At 44.1% G+C, this 20437-nt stretch overlaps 1 protein-coding gene across 1 annotated transcript in view; it reads right to left on the reverse strand.

Annotated features, from left to right (window-relative positions):
- LOC308334920 (pyruvate carboxylase, mitochondrial-like) overlaps positions 1-20437 on the reverse strand; it is a 378126-nt gene that overhangs the window by 44320 nt on the left and 313369 nt on the right. The window contains exons 20-21 of the mRNA XM_080791818.1: positions 10019-10176; positions 8022-8108 (exon numbers count right to left, since the gene is read on the reverse strand). Coding sequence (XP_080647944.1) covers positions 8022-8108; positions 10019-10176 — 245 coding nt within the window. The remainder of the gene's footprint in view (positions 1-8021; positions 8109-10018; positions 10177-20437) is intronic.

Raw genomic sequence — 20437 nt, forward strand, 5'->3', positions numbered from 1 at the left:
GATCCACTTCAATAAGTACCAGCAGCACACCACTTTGATGTGTATATAATACTACAGGCCACAGGACATATTTAGACAGGATGCATAGGCATAGGCCTTGCACCCTATGGTAAATAGCTACGTTGATCTAGCTTGCTGATGGTATCAAATGGCCCGGGTTCCTGTTGGGCTTCCTGTGACCACACCTAATATGGACAGGTTGACCACTTTATACTTCAGGGGGGACGGGGAACCTGAGATCACCTTTCCTTTGTCGTCTCTGTATAAATGTCTGAACTGTATTAGTGGCCCACACGCCGTGAGGCTGGTGGGTGCATTTGTACTCTGCAAATAAACATGGAACTCTGCCTCATTCATCCGCCTCCTCACCTATCTGCCTGATTAGCTTTGGCTTTCTTCAGTTTGAGTCTAAGTCAAGTCTTTATGTTTGTTTATGTGCTCTATAGGGAGAGAAAACAGCCTCTTCTCTGTTGGCTCATTTACTTCAAGAGCACTAGACAAGGTTAGATTGACTGACTGTCTATTGTTAGTGTATGTGTGAGTGTACTGCACTTTATGTGCTTGCTTGCTTGCTCAAGCAAGACAAGCATACATTAATATGTAGGCGTGAAATATGTTTTTGTACAGGCACACTGTGAATCCTCTATTTGTGTGTGTGAGAGAAAGAAGAGAGAGAGAGAGAGAGAGAGAGAGAGAGCAACAGGTGACTGTGTAGCCTCACTATAGCCTGGCCCATGCCAGTGTGATTTCTGGTCTAGAGGGGGGGCTATTGGTTCACCGATCTGAGCACCCCCCTCCTCCCCTACCCGGTAGGAAAACTGTGGAGCGTCGTCGTCGTCCCCTGCACTGCTATTGGTTCGCGGAATACAAGTTGGCTCCCACTTCCTATATGCCCGATTTTCCAACGCGCCGATTGCGAACGGAAATAAAAGCCTGGGTATACCGTCCGAGGCTAGTGACTGAGTGTGTGTCGACTGTGTGTATATACACACACACACACACACACACACACACGTGTATAGGTTATAATGGTACCTGTCTCCACTCCTCTGGTCTCAGAAGGGTATTGAACGGAGTGAGAGATGTCGGCCATTGCCAGGCTAACAGGACGGAGCGCACTCTGCCCGCTATAGCAACATTAGGACAACATCGGCTTGTGCAGCGAAGCCCGGCGAGCCTTAATTGAATTGAATTGCTACATGGAGAATGGAAAATGGGAATTGAGAAGGAAAATTGAGTAGGACAGAGTCGGAGAGAGAGAGAGAGAGAGAGAGAGAGAGAGAGGAGAGAGAGAGGAGAGAGGAGAGAGAGAGAGAGAGAGAGAGAGAGAGAGAGAGAGAGAGAGAGAGAGAGGACAAACAAAGGAAAGGCTGTAGAGTGTGGATGTAACCTAGGAAGGGCAAGCAAAAGTAAGAAAAATGGCTCCAGGGAAGAATTTGTCATCCTGACATGACGCGACAGATAGAAGATGAATGGTGAGAACGAAATTAAGAGGGTAGGGGCGATAAAAAAAAACAACAAAGGATAACATAATGGGGAAGAGGAGAGAGAGAGAGAGAGAGAGAGGTGACATCATAACGGATGGATTTAAAATAATGGAATGGTAAGACAAAATCGACACAAGATGCCTGGGGTAAAAATGTCACGGCAGAAGCAAACAGCTTGCAGTGATTGTGTGAGCGTGTATACACTATTGGATGCTCTGGTCAATCGGCCCATCGACCGGTGGTCTCAAATTGCAGTGGTTTTCAACCAGTGGTCCCGGGGACCGCCAGTGGTCCTTGAGGGGGGTTCCAGGTGGTCCCCAGCTAAATGATGGAGTTGGAAACCAAATGGACCCTTATTGATCTTTAACTCTTGAGAGCAGTAACATGAAATCAAATGGACCCGTATGGGTCCATTTGATTTCATTTTACGCTCTCAAGAGTTACACTATTGTTAAACATCTGCATTACTCAATTTACAAGAAGAAGTCTACACAATTAGAGAATGTAGATTGTTATTTTGATCAACGTTTGCCTGTTATCTCTCCTCTATCGTACCACTATACCAACATCAATACAGCATGGAATTGTGAACAAAATCTTATCCAACAACAACAACATATTCTTTAGTTTTGGGTCTAACAGAGTGCCGCGCTACGAGCTTGTAGGTCTGCTATTTTTGAAAATTTGTGAAAATGTTGCGCAAATCTATGAATACATTATTTCACACTAGCGAACGTTTTTAACTCATATCTTTGCTTCGTGGGGAGGTTCCTGGAACAACATACATGTATTGTCAGATGGGGGTCCGCGGCCAATTACATATATTTTTGGGGGTCCTTGACATGAACATGTTTGAGAACGACTGACATAGAAACATAATAGTTTTTCAGAAAACTGTCATGATTTAGAAGACATTTGTAGAATCTGATCTCAGGGCCATCAATGACACATATATAAATATTATATTTAAATGCATTGTGGCATTTGTTTTGTGCTCACTGCTAGCTGAAAAGGCATGTTCATTACAATGGATCAGACTGGCGCTCTATTCAAAGTTTAATCTCCTCACGTCCCCGAAGCGAGAAATCCCCCGAAGAAAAATTAAATGTCAAGGATCTGTGTGTGACCGCTGCTTTCCTCTACACTATTTTTCCTCAATTGCAACCATATCTGGAATGAAATGAGCAATCGATGCAAGTGCAAAAAAAATAAAAGACACTTGCTGTTGTGTGGGGTGAACAACATTAACAAAAGCAATTTCATGAAAACAACTCTCACTGGATCAGAATCACATGATGACCTCTGCATTTGTTACAAATGACCAGAGGTAATACCAGTGAATACAGGGCTTAGCTACAAACAGCAATGGCATTGTGGTGATGATCTCTTAAATGCGACAGTATAGTAGCCTATAATATCTAGCAGATTTCTGCCTTCGGTTTGATGGAATCCTGTTCGTGGCATCCCTAGGATAAGATAAGGTCTTTATTGTCACGAAATTCCGTTTAGTGCAACCACAACATATAACCGTATCAACAGAGAGAACACAAAAAGACAAAGAGAAACACTTATGGGGCAACTTCATGGCATAAAACTGTTATAGTCCGTCATAGTCCAGTCCAGTCAAGTCATCTCAATCCATTAATAGGTTAATAAGTATTCCAATGCACCGCTAAAATAGTAGTAAAATACACCAATAAAATGTACTTCCACAAGTAGATAAAATAAGGGAGAAGTACTTCAACTCTTCAAGTGCTTCAACTGTCATGCATGGCCATTCTCCCTGGGTGGTCAATGGAAAATAGTGTAAAAGTGCTGAAATTAAAACTGACAGATAAAAAAAAGAGTTGGGGAACTGAGATCACAAATTCAAAATATGTGAAAGCGTGCACAAGAGATATGGCACCGATCTATCCTGTGGTTTGCAACATTATCAGCAAACACAAACTGCAATTAGATTATGCAGTTATAAACATAAGTACAGTACCTGCAGTGTATTTACGCTTGCACGCTCGCACACACACTCACACTCACACACACACACACACACACACACACACACACACACACACACACACACACACACACACACACCGTTGCTGTTGTAACGTATCAGCAGCACTATTGTCTTATTGCATAATAGTCTAGATTTGGGGTATATGCGGCTTTACTAGCTTGCGTCCGCGTGCTGGGAAAGACAAGCCCTGACAACCGCTTACCGTTCAAGATTACAATCGGGGGAAACTGCTTATCTATAGTGAATGAAATTAACAGACCAAACAAACCAAATGAAAAGGTCTCGGCTGATAAAAATATCAATGAACACACAGTGAAGTCAGTGCCGTGGGGTAATTAAGAGAAGCTGTCAGCAGGCCAGGTGAAACCCTGGCGGAGGGTATAGATGATGATAACAGCAAACATTTTGTCTTGTGGGGCAGAATTGGAACACTAGAGCAGTGGTTCTCAAAGTGGGGTCCGGGGACCCCCCAGGGGTCCTTGAGGGAGTTCCAGGGGGTCCCCAGCTAAATGATAGTTTAGAACCAAATGGACCTTTATGAGTCTGTAACTCAGAGTGTACAAAATGGAACCTTAAAGGGTCCTTTTGGTTTCATTTGTACACTCTCAGAGTTAAATTAACATTGATTTTAGAATACAAATTGGGGGTCCCCAGAGATAGAAATGTCATTAAAAGGTGGGTCCGTAGACTAATGTATGTCAAACTGGGGGTCCTTTAAATTAAAATGGTGCAGAATCACTGCTAGAGCGATACAAATCTTCTCTTATGGGGGTCCCTGGCATATCTTTTCAAAGTGTAAAATCAGAGTGTAAGTTTCATTTGACACCCTCAAGAGTGGCAACACCTGGCATTACTTAGTACTATGACATGACAAATGACAAAATGACAACAAATATTCTAAGGTTTGGGTCCGAGAGGCTAAATCAAATCAGGTGGTCCCCGTGGCTCAAATACCAAATAATAAATGGGCCTCGATATGAAGAGGGTTGAAAACCACTGCACTGGAGCAACAATATAGTATGCGTAGTATCTAGAATAGTTTGCATGCGGAAAATGTGTACATGTGTTCTGCAAACCTGTGCCATATTTTAAAGGCTTAAAGAATGGCTTCAGAGAGCAGAGGTTTGACAGAATCACACACAGGGGCGCCGAGAGAGAGAGAGAGAGAGAGAGAGAGAGACACACACACACACACACACACACACACACACACACACACACACAGAGGGGAAGAGGCGAGCAGATGAGAGAGAGAAGAAAGAGAGGAAAAGCCGGAGAGTGAAACTGAAATGCAGAGAGAGAGAGCATTATACAGAGTGAGTGGGATCCATCTGAGTTAATCTGGAATCGTTTGCCTCAGCCAAGCAGGGAGAAGCGGGAGCAGCAAGGCAGAACCTGGCCCCGGTCAGGGAGCTGCCAATACTCCGCTGACAGAGAACACAACAGGGCTGCAGTGCACGTGCATCACGGGCTAAAGAGAGGAGGCGGAAGAGGAGGTGGAGGAGGAGGTGGACGAGGAGGTGGTGGAGGAGGAGGTGGAGGAGGAGATGGTGGAGGAGGAGATGGTGGAGGAGGAGGAGGAGGTGGATAAGGTGGAGGAGGTGGAGGTGGAGGAGGTGGAGGTGGAGGTGGAGGAGGTGGAGGTGGTGGAGGAGGAGGAGGTGGATAAGGTGGAGGAGGTGGAGGTGGAGGAGGTGGAGGTGGAGGTGGAGGAGGAGGTGGAGGAGGTTTAACGAGATTACCACCCTACTACAGGATGTAACGACCCGATTCTAGCCAATGAGGACAGACTGTAATGGCCACTTCCGCTTAGCAACATAATGACTCAGTTCCAGAAGAAGAAAAAAAACGCCTCATACATACAGGTGTGAAAGTAATCATATCATTTTTGCTGGATACGGACTGTGCCAACTCAACCTAGCACTGCATAATTGGATGGGCTCTTTCAGGCAGTCGTATGATGATGCTTCAGCTTTATTTTTTTCCAAACTACAGCATATTATGCTTAATATGAGTCACGTAAACTCTTTTTTCTGGCCTTTAGAACTCTCATCAACGCCTACACATCTCTCTTCACATCAATATCTGGTGTCAACAATACTTTATTTTCTTTAGAGGTTAGTGAGACGAAGAAGCTATAAGGCTAGAGAGAGGAAAGCTGTGCAACACAAGGCTCTGAGTAGAATAAAAAATCACACCTGTGTGAACCGAGTGGTGCAACTCCCCTCTCTCCCCCCTCCTCTCTCTCTCTCTCTCTCTGCTCCGTCAGATTAGCTTTATTATGGATATCAATCCTGTTTCTGTGCTGCGTGCGCAGCCTCTAAATCACCCCCACAGACCGTGGCAGTCAGAAGTTGGATTTGCGTCCAGCAGGTGGCAGCCATGTCACATACTTCTCTCGTTCCAATTTCACGCATGCGCACACCACTCGTGCTCATACAGGTACACAAACAAACAGGTACACGGACATTGCTGGATGTAGGAGTGGTTGCACCACTCAAAAAATAAGAGTCTGCACACTGGATCATGCTCCTTGAAGTTTCAAACGTGTATTTTTCGTCCACCATTGTATATACAGTACGTGACGTTTCGAGCCCAAAGTGGCTCTTCCGACGTCTTGGCACTGAGTGGATGTGCGTACGTTTTGGCTTGTTAAAACAACATGCGTTAATGTTCCAGATGTTACACTCTCTCTCAGGGACGTGCAGAGTGTTAGAGAGGCAGGAGCTGAAATTCCGTATAGAGGGCACTTTTGGAAGAAAATATTTTCTGGGCGTGATCGACTCCGCATTCTTTGGCTACTGGAGATGCGGCGATGACATGGATTTCTAAACAAACTCTTTCAATGCAAAATGCTGAGTTCAAGATCAGGACAGTTCCACCGGAGCTGAAATAACGTTGAGCGGTGGTGAGTAAAAACAGAGAGAGTGGCTTGCTCTTCACCGCGACTTGTGACGTCATGTTGTCGTTCAGTGGTCACCTAACCACCGAAAATCCAGACTATCCAGCCTTAATACTATGACAAAAAAATAGTTTGTCGACTACCTTTTGTCACTGACGAAAACAAAATGAAAACTAAACTATCATGACTAAAACTATAAGACTAAAATATACTGATATATTGTCAACAAATAAAAACTTAGGAAGGGACTATTGGACAAGAGATCCAAGTCATTGTACACTTGGTTGCATGCTGAAAATAGCCGATCTACAAGCTTGTAGATCGGCAATTTTCAGCAAGTGTAAAATCAGTCATTACAACGGCATCAAGGCCCGCCAAAATACATTTTAGTCGACTAAATCCACTGTAGATTTAGCCGACTAAAAATCAAATGATATTTAGCTGACTAAAACCAGAACATTCCAGGTGACTAAAATGTGACTAAAACCACATAAAAACTATTCAAGAGACTACGACAAAAAATTAGCTGTCAAAATCACCACTGAACTCGTCAGGCTCTCCCGCCCTGGACACCACCTGTCATTCCCCCTGAATCCCCCTCGTTTTCCTTTGCATAATCCTCCTGGAATCTCAGCAACGAGCATCTACCAGCATGACGGATGGCTGCCAGCTCAACAGGAGGCCAATTCTGATCGATTCCAAACACTGTAGTAATTGGAGCGTGCCCTTGAGTCGGCTGAAAGATGCCATTCGGTGACTTCAATCAGTTGCGGCAGCTGGAACAGTGAAGTATAGTTCACAGAAAACTCACCACCGAGTGGGTGTTGTGGGTGTTTGCATTAGCAAGACCTGACCGCTTCTCCGCCTGAACAGCTGTGCAGGTCAGGGCAGAGCAGTACGAACTCCCCGTCAAGCTTGAGCAAAGAACGGCTCAATAGACATATTGTAACAGTAGTTTCCTGTGCATGTTGATAAATGATTCTATGCGCCTTTGTTTTTTGCAGTTAAAACCCATTTAGACGATTCTACAAATATCTTCTAAATCCTGACAGTTTTCTTGAAAAATCCATGGTTCTCAAACATTTTCATGTCAAGGACTCCCAAAAATATATCAGTAATTGGCTGCTGACCCCCATCTGAAAAAGATTTGAGCTAAACAAGCTCATAGCGCGCCACCGAGTGGCGGGCTACGAGGTTGTAGGTCTGCTATTTTTGAAAAATTGAAGAACGGCTGACATAGAAACATAACTTTTTCAGAAAACTGTCAGGATGTAGAAGACATATTTAGAATCTGATCTCAGGTCAAAATGGGTTAATGCAATCAGATAGGACTTTTCAGTTGGGATGTATGGGCTGTCAAGGCCAGAAAGACACTCGGTATAGGCGTTCCCATGTGGGTCTGTCCGTGGCCCAATGCAAAGCAAACTGGGGGGGTCCTTAAAATGTTTGAGAACCACTGCATTACGCAACGTCATGATGCTGAAGAGAAAGCGTATGGTACAACACTGAGTTTGAAAGCCCTCTCTCTCTCTCCCTCTCTGGAGCCTGTGGAAGAAATGCTGCCGCTCAGGCTCCGTGTGCAGCAATTACAGCAGATGTAATTGTTGTGTCTCACCTTGATGAGGTCACCCAGGAGAATGTTGGCCTCAGCGTACGCCTTCTTCACTTGCTTGAACTTGTGTCCGAGGCCCATGCTGTGCGCCTGGGGGGGAGAAGACAGAGACGGAATGAGGTGCGAAACAGATGAATAAACTTGTTATCTCAAGCAAGCCCCTCTGGGCAAACTCAGACGCATCGTCATCTGGCCATTACGATTGACGGCGACGGAATATTATCCGCGCTGCTTGTGATGCCGTTGCTACAGAAACACGAAAGTAATTCAGATGTTTTCGCTCACGCATAACAGTCTGCGGAATGATTCAAATGTATGGAATCTAAAATGTGTTACATATTAGAATTGCTTCTATATTTGCGTCTGCATTTCTCATATCCATATACTGTGTGTGTGTGTGTGTGTGTGTGTGTGTGTGTGTGTGTGTGTGTGTGTGTGTGCGTGTGTGTGTGTGTGTATACAGACGCATGCTCGCACGCACACGCTTTCCTGCGTATACTAAGCATTTAAAGTATACGAGGTATAAAGTACAGCAGCCTTGTGTTCATACAACAGAAAGACTGGGTATTGGGCATGACTGACGTTATGCATATTTCAGGACCTTTCACGGCTTCGTCTCAACCATTACTCTATGGCTCTGGTCTCAGGCACGGTGTATTTTTTGACATTCCGTTTCTCTCGAAAGTTGAATGTTGCCACTACTGTTGGAGCAGCCATAAACTACACAGGTTCATCCCGATGTTCTGGGCATCTTTGTAAAGTTAGTGTAAGTAAAAAGCAGGTAAAAGAGTAACATTTGAACAGACTAATATCAGTCACTCTACCATTCAATGTAGTAGAAGACTTTACACCGCAGATATGTCGTCTCCGCCTACAGGAAATACGTTCGCTGCGACCAGGAGACCCGTCTCTGAATTAAGAATTAAGTAAACAGGCCTTTCGGCTGCGACCACAATGTGTTTGTCATGTCATCTGCTTGTTAAGCAGCCAGCTGTTTTAAGAGCTCACACCTGCAGTAGGTGACAAGTTGTACGCTGGCACTTGTTTTGCACCAAATAGTCTTTGACAAGAGTTCCTGAGCACAACTGTGTACAAGGTGTCGGACGGTGCAGAGACTCAAAACGTGCACCATATGTGCCACATTGCGTGTAGCAAACGTGCACACATGAGCCCTTGAGGTGTAAGTAAACATTTTTGTTCTGCTATTTTCCAAGCCTTGCCTCCACCGGTAGCTGCACAAGTCATCCTTTCACCCCGCATCGCACTGTATTCTCACGTTAAGCACATTTACAGCTGTGGGGCACACGCCAACACACTGACATTGATGTTCACGCAAAAGAAAAGGATCATAGCAGTATCGCGCAGAGACATTGGTCCAATGAAAAACACCAGAACATCTTTGAAGATAAGAAGAAGAACCATATATATTTTAGTGTCATATTTTCTCTTAGGTTTGTAATAGCATGACTTCGACAATGTACCATGCATCTAGACTAGAGACATTAACCCATTCTGGGCGGGAACCCCTTTTGGTGTTAGCATTATGTTATGCTTTTTTTGAAAAATCTCAGGTCAAAATGGGTTAATGTAAGCCCAAGAGGGTTGTCAGTCACAGGTGTGAGGTTTCTACGGCATGTTTGACACAGCTTCAAGCCTGCCACCAAGAACCCTTAATTGGACGTTTAGCTTTTAGCTGATCACAAGAACGATTGTCAAACTCTTCAGGCGTTTTTGTTTAGTTTCGTTTTTTTGCGTATGTCTTACTCTGTCTTGCTTTGACTCAATACACAATTGTGAAATCACTACGCCAGGCTATGAAACTCCATATCGTTGCTATCAGGAGGAAACCACCTAACTCAATTTTTGAGGTTTTTGATTTTTTTTTTGCATAAATCAGTGCTATTGAACACCCTTTTTACAGACGGGGTAAAAGGGCAGGTGGCTGAAGCTCTCTTTGATGTCTCTACGCGTGCACGTCCCTGGTGAGCGTGTGGTCCTACCTGGAAGTGCAGGTTTGTGTACTGTCCGCCGGGTATCTCGTTCTCGTAGACGTCGGCGTTGCCAGACTTCATGGTGGCGGTGCAGTCGAACGGCGCATACAGGCCTCTGGCCACCTCCCAGTACTCGCTGTAGTCGTACACGTTCTCCAGGGAGACGCCTGAAACAGAGCGGCAGCACACAGACAGAATTAATGATCAGAACCACTATGAAACGCTTGTCAAATATGATGACGAACGGCCAGCAATTATCTCAAGACACACGTGTCTGTCAGTGTGTGTGTGTGTGTGTGTGTGTGTGTGTCTGTGTCTGTGTGCGTGTGTGTGCGTGCATGCATGCGTGCAATAGAGGGAATTGGATAATGAATTACATTTAATGTTCATGTCTTGTCTGTCTTGTCAGTCAAGAAACATCACTTACAGGTTTATAAGACGCCAAAATATAATTACACAAAATTACATTGATTTAACTGAAAACTACATGGCAGGCATAATTTGCATGCACACACCCACAAAGGCAACGTTAAAATATGATTGTACTGTAATACATTATGTTCTCTTTGTCTGCTTATCCAAAACGTACAGCAAATTAAAAATGTACGAAGCTGTCGCACAACATTTGCTAAAATAGCTGATGTACAAACGTCGGTACATATGCTATGACATAAAAGCTTGGTGCCGGCCACAGATGGGGAGAACAAGACTTTGTTCAAACATGCCACAGCCTGTATAAAATAACATCAACACAACACCATCAATTACTACACTAATGACGGCAAAGTATTCATTGGTTACAATGAAGGGAAGACTTGCAATGCTGACGCCATTAAGACCAGCTCAGCAGAACGGAAATATGTCAAGTCTCTGTGACAGTAATGTTGCCATAATGATGTGGATGTGTGTACGCCACATAAAAAATAATACCACCAGAGGAATTAAACTCCACGCAATAGCTCGCTGACTGACTGTTAAGCACAGCTGCAAATTGAAAAACCAACGGGACATTACAACTGGGTCGTTATGGCTCACTCTGCAAAATCTAGTGATAAAAAGCAGAAGAAAAAATGACAGTGGAGTGATATACACACATTTACAATGCCACTACACCAATATTTATGTACAGTACTGTGTACAGTACATACATACGTACATGTGGAAATGCAACAACCTTGTTTTAATTCCAAAATCTTATCCCACTATTTTGTAACCCATTTTTTCACCCGGTGCCAATTGCCTAAAGCTGAAATCCTGGGCGCTATACTCTACATCTGCCAACCCGGGGAGAGCCAAGAACAGAGCTCATGCTTCCTTGCATGAGGAGTGAACAGGCCGCTCCTTGTCACCCGACAGACGGTAGTTTCCACCGGTAGGACATATAGCGCATGGAAGGAACACGTTATTCCAACCGTTTTTGAGCTTGTAGGTCGGCTATTTTTTCTACGACAGTAATATGCAATGTGGCCACTGGCCCCTCTGGAGTGAGTGTGGAAATATAGTGGCCCTCTCTCTCTCTCTCCATCGTCAAAATTGCCCACCCCTCGTCTATAGCCTATATGACGACTCAGCGGTGGCCATCTTGGGTGCACCAAAGCGGGGATCGCCATGGAAACGGACACTCTCTCTGAACTCTGTGATGGAGAAGAACAACATGCTTCAATTTTAAAAGCACCGTGCCTGCATGGAAACCCACGGCTAACTAACTATGAGGCAGATGGGCACGCCTACAGTAATGTGACAAACTCAGGCTTGTGATCTTCTTCACTAAATGACACGGGGAGCATTTATCCTCTATGGTAATTAACAGTAACTATACTTCAGAATGTGCTTGTGCACTTCCACTGTAGTTGGAAAAACGATGCCACTATGAATGTAATGTGAAATTAATGTGCATGGGTTGTTTTGTGTGTGTGTGTTCTTTTTTCCCGCACATGTTGCAGTCTGCCAAAGCCTGGTTGGTAATTAGGTCCATTTTCCCCCAGCGCTTGGAAAATTGCACAAAATCATCATTTTCCTGGACGCTTCTCACAGGAAATGGAACCCATGAATGACAAGCTGCGCTCTCTTATATGAAATTAAACCCTCTGAAATGCAGACGTGACAGCGCGCGCCAGGCCATTCAAACAACAAAGCACTCAGCTGTTTCTTCAGACAAACAAACTAGATCCACTGTGCTTACGTGGCTCTAGTTGAATTGGCTGATTGTCTGAATTATCTTCACTGCCAATGGAAAGTGATAAATATGTAATTGTACTGATCAACAGAGGAACGGATCTCTTCTCTTGTGAGATTAAAGAGCCCACGTTCAGTGGAACTGATCATTAACACCACCACAACAACAACAACAGTAGTTCCTTCAATGAAACATTCAACACCTTGAATGGATAAATAAAAGCAGTTCGAAACTGATGCAATTATTATTATTTTGCCCGGATTTCAATCCGTGAAAGTTGGTTCTGAGCATGCCAACAATAGTATTCTGTGTGCCACAGGGATGGCACAGAAACCCTGAATAGTATCAGGAATAATCTAGACTAAAATGAGTTAAATCACCTTCTCCTAACAACCTTGGATTTTTTCCCCTTCAAAACCACTCTAAATATACTCCTGTTTTTCCTTTAGACATTAGCCAGTTTCTACTGAGGAGGACTGCCCATGATTAATCCGACTACGTGGCGTTGCGTGCGTTTAGGGTTAGGATTAACCCATTAAGACCTCTAGTTACCTTGCCGTTATGTAACTCCAAAGGTGGGCAAAGCAATCTAAAGTAGTTGCTCCATACAGTGAAACATCTCTCAAAGCCACTCTTTTAGCACACAAAAAAGAGAAGCTGATTCTCACAATATATACTGTAGATTATAGAACATCGCAAAACCTCGTAGTGGAATACGTATATGTCAGAGCAAGCACAAGTTCTACAATGCCTTCTAAATCCAACACAATTTCCCATGTTGATGCATCGGAAGCCTGAATGGGGAGTAATCTTTAGCCCATTTTGCCTGAATGGGGAGTAATCTTTAGCCCATTTTGGTGTTTTAAAGCATTATGTTGTACTTTAGCTATTGAAAAATAGCAGATCTACAAGCTCATGAACTTGCAGGTCTGCTATTTTAGAAAAATCGTGAAAATGTGGCCCAAGTGTTTGAATATATCCTTTCAGAGCGAACAGTTTTTAACTCAAATAATTGCTTCTGGAAGGTCCCTGGAACAACATACTTTCAGATGGGAGTCGACGGCCAATTACAGATATTTTTGGGCGTCCTTGACATGAAATATTGAGAACCACTGATAGAGAAACATGAGGTTTTTCAGAAAACTGTCAGGATTCAGAAGACATCTTGTAGAATCGAGCTCAGGTCTAAAACAGGTTAAATGCGGCAAGTCGGTCCGTTCCTACTAATCACGCAGGCTTAAAAATAATAAAAAGAACCCAAATGATCTCTAGTGCCGCTGTGACAGCATATAGGGTCCCCCGTTCATTGTCACCCGATAAGAATATCTCATCAGTTATACGTGTTGAAATATGGACAGTTTGATGAGCCTCATTAGGGATTTATATGGTGCGTGTAAAATGAGCAGTGAAGAGGACCATTACGTGACACACAGAGAGCTATTGTACGTGTTTATCGTTCACGCTGCTGAACGCTCCGTGACCGTCAATTAATGTATCGATCAATCAATCGGGGCGGCAGACTCTCTCTCTCTCACTCACTCGCGGCCATCAATACGAGTCATTAGCGATAGGCCTACTACATCACTTTAACCCATTAAGACCCGAGGCCACATTCTACAGGTGCCTTCCGAATCCGTAGCGCGCACACAAGATTTTCCAGCTGATTTATACAAGTTCGCAGCACGCGCATATACAGTATACGAGATAATATATACAGTACGTCTGGATTTTTGTATAGCGATGTATGTACTACTAGATGCTTTGCCGGTTTTAAGGAGTTAATGCGTGGCACACCTGTGTGCGGGCACACACACACACACACACACACACACACACGCACACACGTTATAACTACAGGGTCTCTGGTGTTCTGCAACAGTCAGGATGATTGTATAAGGTTTATATACTTATAAATACTTTTATTAATATTTAACCCACTATTATGGGCCGAGGCCGATTCTTCAAAACCTCTTCTAAATCCTATAACAGTTTACTGACAAAACCTACAGTATGTTACTGTTTCATGACAAGGAGGACCCCAAAAATGATATGTATTTGACCCCCAAAATAATATGTATTTGCCTGCCGACCCCCATCTCAGAATACCGTATTGTGCTCTGATTATAAGACGACCCCCATTTTTCCAAAGACTCAATTGTGGGGAAAAAACATTAAAGATAAAATCTGGTTCTTTATAAAGAAAAATGCTTCTACAATCATTTTTAAATAAAATTATTTTGATATCACTTCATATCACAATAGAGTGTATAGAATAAACTGTGTAGTCTCTTGGTATCTCTTATACCAGTAACAATCAGGTCTCCTTGCGTTTACATAATGTTAGTTCTAGGTATAGGAACTAAAATGGTTGTTGTTATGGGGGACATCAAAAAAGCGTCTGACCTGTCAGTCTGGTCAGCGACAGAGTAATATAGTAAGAGAGTGGCGACACTAGCGTTGATGTGGAAGTGCTCATTCTATCTCAATGGGATAGTTCCAGCCATAGGAGCAATGATTGGAACTATAGCCCACAGGCACCCGCTTTACGGCGAGATCAAAGCGTGTCGCTACTCTCCTCCTCTGCACTCTGGTCAGCGGCAGAGCCGTAGAAGAAGAGAGTGCATGGCGACACGCTTACTGTATGGGCTATAGTTCCAAACATTGGTAATCCTGGTCTCTGAACTACCTCCCCCTGTTCAGACGGTGCACCTGATGGAGGGGAAAGGAACTGGTCGGAATAACGTGTTCCTTTCACACGCTATACGTCCTACTGGTGAGAATAAGCGGCCTGCTCACTATACTCATGCATTGAAGGAAGCCATGAGCTCAGTTTGGGGCTCTCTCTAGGTTGGCAGAAGGAGAGTAGCATACCAGAATCAGGATCAGAAAAGGGGGTAACACTGATAAAAGGAAGACTGTGCGTGCGACGTGCGTTAGTGCGTGCGTCTGCTAGAAATGCCTTGTCAAATAAAATTATAAGAGACGTCAGAACAACTTTAATGAAACAAACCATCACTCAACCGTGCTCCTGTGAGCTCATGTGTATTTGTAAGTGAAAAGATGTGCACGTGTGTGTGTGAGTGTGTTTATGCGCATGCTTGCGTGACACAGCTTTGGCAAAAGCAGGACACAAAAGACAATAAATGTCTTGTCACGTAAACAGATAAGAGACATCGAGAAGACTATCAGTCAACGGTGGGTGTATGCTTCACGGTGTGTGTGTGTGTGTGTGTGTGTGTGTGTGTGTGTGTGCGCGCGTAAAAAGATAGTGAGTCCGCAGAAAAGTTTAACTGCACACTTGCAGTTGTGCATGCAGTGTGTGTGTGTGTGTGTGTGTGTGTGTGTGTGTGTGTGTGTGTGTGTGTGTGTGCGTGTGTGCGTGTGTGCGCGCACACGCGTGTGAGCGCACTGCGTCCGCAGCTGTCCACATAAATAACAAAATGACAGGTTAAAGACAAGTACATTAAGAAGAAAAATAAGAAACAATACAGAGAAAGGGGCAAGATAGGGAGAGAGACATTGAATTGCCAAAGTGAGTATTATGGAAGATGAACCAATATATATGTATTTGAACAGAGATTAAGAGAGAGGACAGAGAGAGAGAGAGAGAGAGACAGAGAGAGAGCTGGAGAGTGAAAGTGAATGCAGTATTACAGAGTGAGGGGGATCCATCTGAGTTGATCTGGAATCGTTTGCCTCAGAGAGAGAGAGAGAGTACATTTAAGGGTAAAAGAGCAGGTCAACAGGGACAAAATATGACAGCGGCAATACAAAGAGCTTCATGTGCACGCCTGAATGACCCGCGCGAAACCATTATGCACAGTACAGCACAAGGGTCAGTTTAAGGACTGTGTGCGCGTGCACGTGCGCGTGCGTGCATGCGTCTGTGCGTGTCCATATGCATTGTGGGTAGACGGGTGCACGAGCAGCGTGGTTTGTTCCGTTCCGACAACAGCCTCAAATGGAAGCCGTATGAATAAATGAACAACGGACAGATGTTTTTGTGCGAAGACAGATCGAGGACCACAATGGAAATGTTGTGCCTCACTCAGGCTTTATACAATGTTTTGTGATACAATGACGTACATGTCGGGGGAAAGTGCTATATTGTGCCCTTTTGTATCACCAAATAATGACAGTTACAGTATGTCCAATCAAATTGGATGTAACAAAACCACTGAGTTTCTATTCATTTCACCGAGCATGTTCGCCACTGGAATGGTTGCATGAAATGGAGTTGGAACCCCCATTCTGGACGGGAACCCCTTTTGATGTTTTATAAGCATTATGTTATACTTTAGCTATTGGAAAATAGCAGATCTACAAGCTCATAGCACAGCACTCTGAGCTTGTAGACCTGCTATTTTTGAAAGATCGTGAAAATGTGGCACAGATCTTTGTATCTACAGTACAGTATGTATTCTTTTAGAGCGAACGTTTTTAACTCAAATCTTTGCTTCTGGGGGGTCCCTGGAACAACATATTTTCAGATGAGGGTCGGCAGCTGGCAATTACACATATTTATGTGTTGGTCCTTGACAATGTTTGAGAACGACTGACATAGACTGACATTTTCAAGAAAACTATCTGTATTTAGAAGACATTTGTAGACATGTGTGTGTGTACTCTGAGTGATGAGTGGCTGTGACTGAGGAACAACACGTGATGATGACACCAGCTGCCCCCAAATACCAAAGCACCCAATGGTGACCGACGGGGCTTAATTGCCCTAGAAGACCATGACACACTGGGACTGGGACTGGGACCATGACACACTGGGACTGGGACCATGACACACTGGGACTGGGACCATGACACACTGGGACTGGGACCATGACACACTGGGACTGGGACCATGACACACTGGGACTGGGACCATGACACACTGGGACTGGGACCATGACACACTGGGACTGGGACTGGGACCATGACACACTGGGACTGGGACCATGACACACTGGGACTGGGACCATGACACACTGGGACTGGGACCATGACACACTGGGACTGGGACCATGACACACTGGGACTGGGACCATGACACACTGGGACTGGGACCATGACACACTGGGACTGGGACCATGACACACTGGGACTGGGACCATGACACACTGGGACTGGGACCATGACACACTGGGACTGGGACCATGACACACTGGGACTGGGACCATGACACACTGGGACTGGGACCATGACACACTGGGACTGGCGGCTCGCTGCAATGGAGCATCTAAGGACATACAGTAGTGAGTCTGAGTGAGAGGCTGCAGGGTGTCGCAGTGTTGAGGACTAAAACTATGACGAAAAATGTTCGTCGACTGCCTTTTTTCACTGACGAAAACTAAATTGAAACTAAATGGAAACTAAATGAAGATTATGCTACGATGACTAAGACTAAATATATTGACAATTTCGTCAAACAAATAAAAACTAGACTAAAATGTTAGGAAGGGACTAGTGGACAAGAGATCCAGTATAAGTCATTTTATACTTGGTTGCATGCTGAAAATAGAAGATCTACGTAAGATCACAACGCGTCGCTAAAATCAAACCCACGTTGTTTTCCCAAAATGTAGTTAGCATGCCAGTTCACCCTCCATACGAATACTATGCAGTGTTGTTTTTGGCAGTACATTTTTATTTTAGCTTTAGTCGTCTTTAGTCTCTTGAATAGGTTTCATTCAGTTTTAGTCATATTTTTGTCACCTGGCATGTTTTAGTATTTGGCGGGCCTTGATGCCGTCTTAATGACTGATTTTACCGATCGGCTATTTTCAGCATGAAACCAAGTGTGAAATGACTTGCCTTTTATTTATACTGGATCTCTTGTCCACTAGCCCCTTCCTAACATTTTAGTCTAGTTTTCATTTGTTGCCGAAATGATCAATACTGTATATTTAGTCTTATTTTTAGTCAGCATAGCTTAGTTTTCATGTAGTTTCCATTTCGTTTTCGCCAGTGAAAAAATGTAGTCGTCCTAATATTAGTCGGCGAAAACAACATTGCAACCACACACAAAGTCACCAGCTGGTTCTTATGGCAGAGTCACCGGGGGGGAACACACTGTCCCCCCTCCCAGATCCACGCCCCTGCATGCTGATCAGGTGCCCCGAGTCACAGACCAAGCGACAGAGAACACTCTGCCCTTCCGGCTTCCCATCTGCGGACACGGCCAGTAGGCTTTATTGCGCTGAAATTGTGCATATAACTGTAGTCCCATGCAGGCTTCCAGAAATGGCGTGCCCGTTTCCCTTTCATTGACAATGAAAAGGAAGGCACACCGTTCCTCTGCTCCCAGGACATTTTTATTTGGTACAACGTTTCGACCCTTGCGGTGTCTTCGTCAGGTACCTGACGTATATTTTTGACCAGCACTTGTACAATTTCTGGAGATGTGCGTGCTTCCTTTTGGACCCTATCCCTTTCATCTACCCCCATGGCCACCTTGCCATTAAAGATGGAGTGCCGTGATTTTTTCCACCCTAAAATCATCAGGTCTTATTGTTATATAAGGAGGTATCATTTTTTCAAAAAAAGTGTATTTGTTAAAATGTTGTTTTTATCTGGGCACGCCCAGCAGTTCATTAAGTATGCCTGGTTTGCCTGGTGGGTGGTGATGGGTGGTGATCCACCTGAACTGAAGCCGCACCCACAGCTGTAGTTGTATGATAAAGTGGGAGGGGTTAGGGGAGGGGCTGATAGTGTGATGTCACTATATTACTGTTTATTTCATTGGCCCGTTTGACTGTCAAGGGTTCAGCCTCCAGGAAGAAACCCTAAATACAAAGTTTATACAACCATTGCACATACAAGCGACTCCAGGGTGACTAATGAAGTACATTCTGTCACCTCATAGACACATGAAAAACTGGAAAAATAAAAAAAATGTGGCAGTCCCTCTTTAAGTTATTGAAATGCCACCACGCTTTTTCAATGCATAAATGCCAACATTGCCGCAAGCGTGAATATGGTCCTATATACCTGTGAATTAAGTATACAGGAAGGGGCATAATGTGTTTGTTCAAGCGCCACTGCCATGTTGCTGAGTAATGGAACTCCAGTCTAGTCTATGACGGTGTTGGGCAGGAACCGTATACCCCAACCCGCCAACCCAGACACCTCATTATGTGTTCTGTTTTGTTCATTATTGTGCTATTTGCACATCCTGTTTTTTTACTGCACTTGACCTCCAGAATTCACCCACGGGGGGGAATAATAACCATTAGCAAAAAAATATGGAACCGACAGTAATGCACTGACCCTTCATTGCACCCCCTTCCCCTCCCCCGTTCATATCTGGCTGTCTGAACGCGGTTCATAAATCTATTTGGAGCGATGCAACCAGTGTTCCATTTTTTAAAAGTGTGTCAGATTTCATTTGCAAGCCTGCATATATATAGCCCCTTCCTTTCTATCTACTCTGTCTGTCTGTCTGTCTGTCTGTCTGTCTGTCTGTCTGTCTGTATGTCTGTCTGTCTGTCTGTCTGTCTGTAACGAATAAATAAATAAATAACTAGATGCTTTAGCTACAAGCAGAATCCGCAAGATCAGCTACTCAACGTGTTGATGAATCGATGTTCTTGCTCTTATTGGTGGCAGGACGGTCTGTGCATTTTACGAGTACCAGCTGTGCAAGGTCCTCATCATCTGGGAGACGCCGTTTCCTTTGATGTTTTGGGGGCGGCCCTTTATAATGTCCCAGAACATCTCAGCAGTCAGAGACACGTCTCCCTGCAGTCTGGACTCGGTCGGGACTATAATACTAATAACCATGTTGTGGTTGAACTAAAAAAACATATATAATATTTATTTGTGACTCAAAACATGACAGCTCCATGACCCCAAATGGGCCACGGTTGTATGTTTTGGGGAAACACTGGGTCTGTATGGTAAATGATTGACATTTCCACAGTGCCTTTATCCCAGAGTGCTTTACACTGTGCGTTCCCCAATCACCCATCGATGGTGTCCAGGCAACCGTGCAGTGTTGTTTTTGTCGACTAAAACTATGACGAAAAATGTTCGTCGACTACCTTTTTCCACTGATGAAAACTAAATGGAAATGGAATGAAAGATAAGCTATGATGACTAAAACTAAGACTAAATATACTGACAATTTCGTCAACAAATAAAAACTAGACTAAAATGTTAGGAAGGGACTAGTGGACAAAAGATCCAGTATAAGTCATTTTACACTTGGTTGCATGCTGAAAATAGCAGATCTACAAGCTCACAATGTGTCGCAGCGCGAC

The sequence above is a fragment of the Protomyctophum bolini genome (assembly GCF_963924005.1).
Source record: "Protomyctophum bolini genome assembly, chromosome: 20".
Taxonomy (NCBI): Eukaryota; Metazoa; Chordata; class Actinopteri; order Myctophiformes; family Myctophidae; genus Protomyctophum; species Protomyctophum bolini.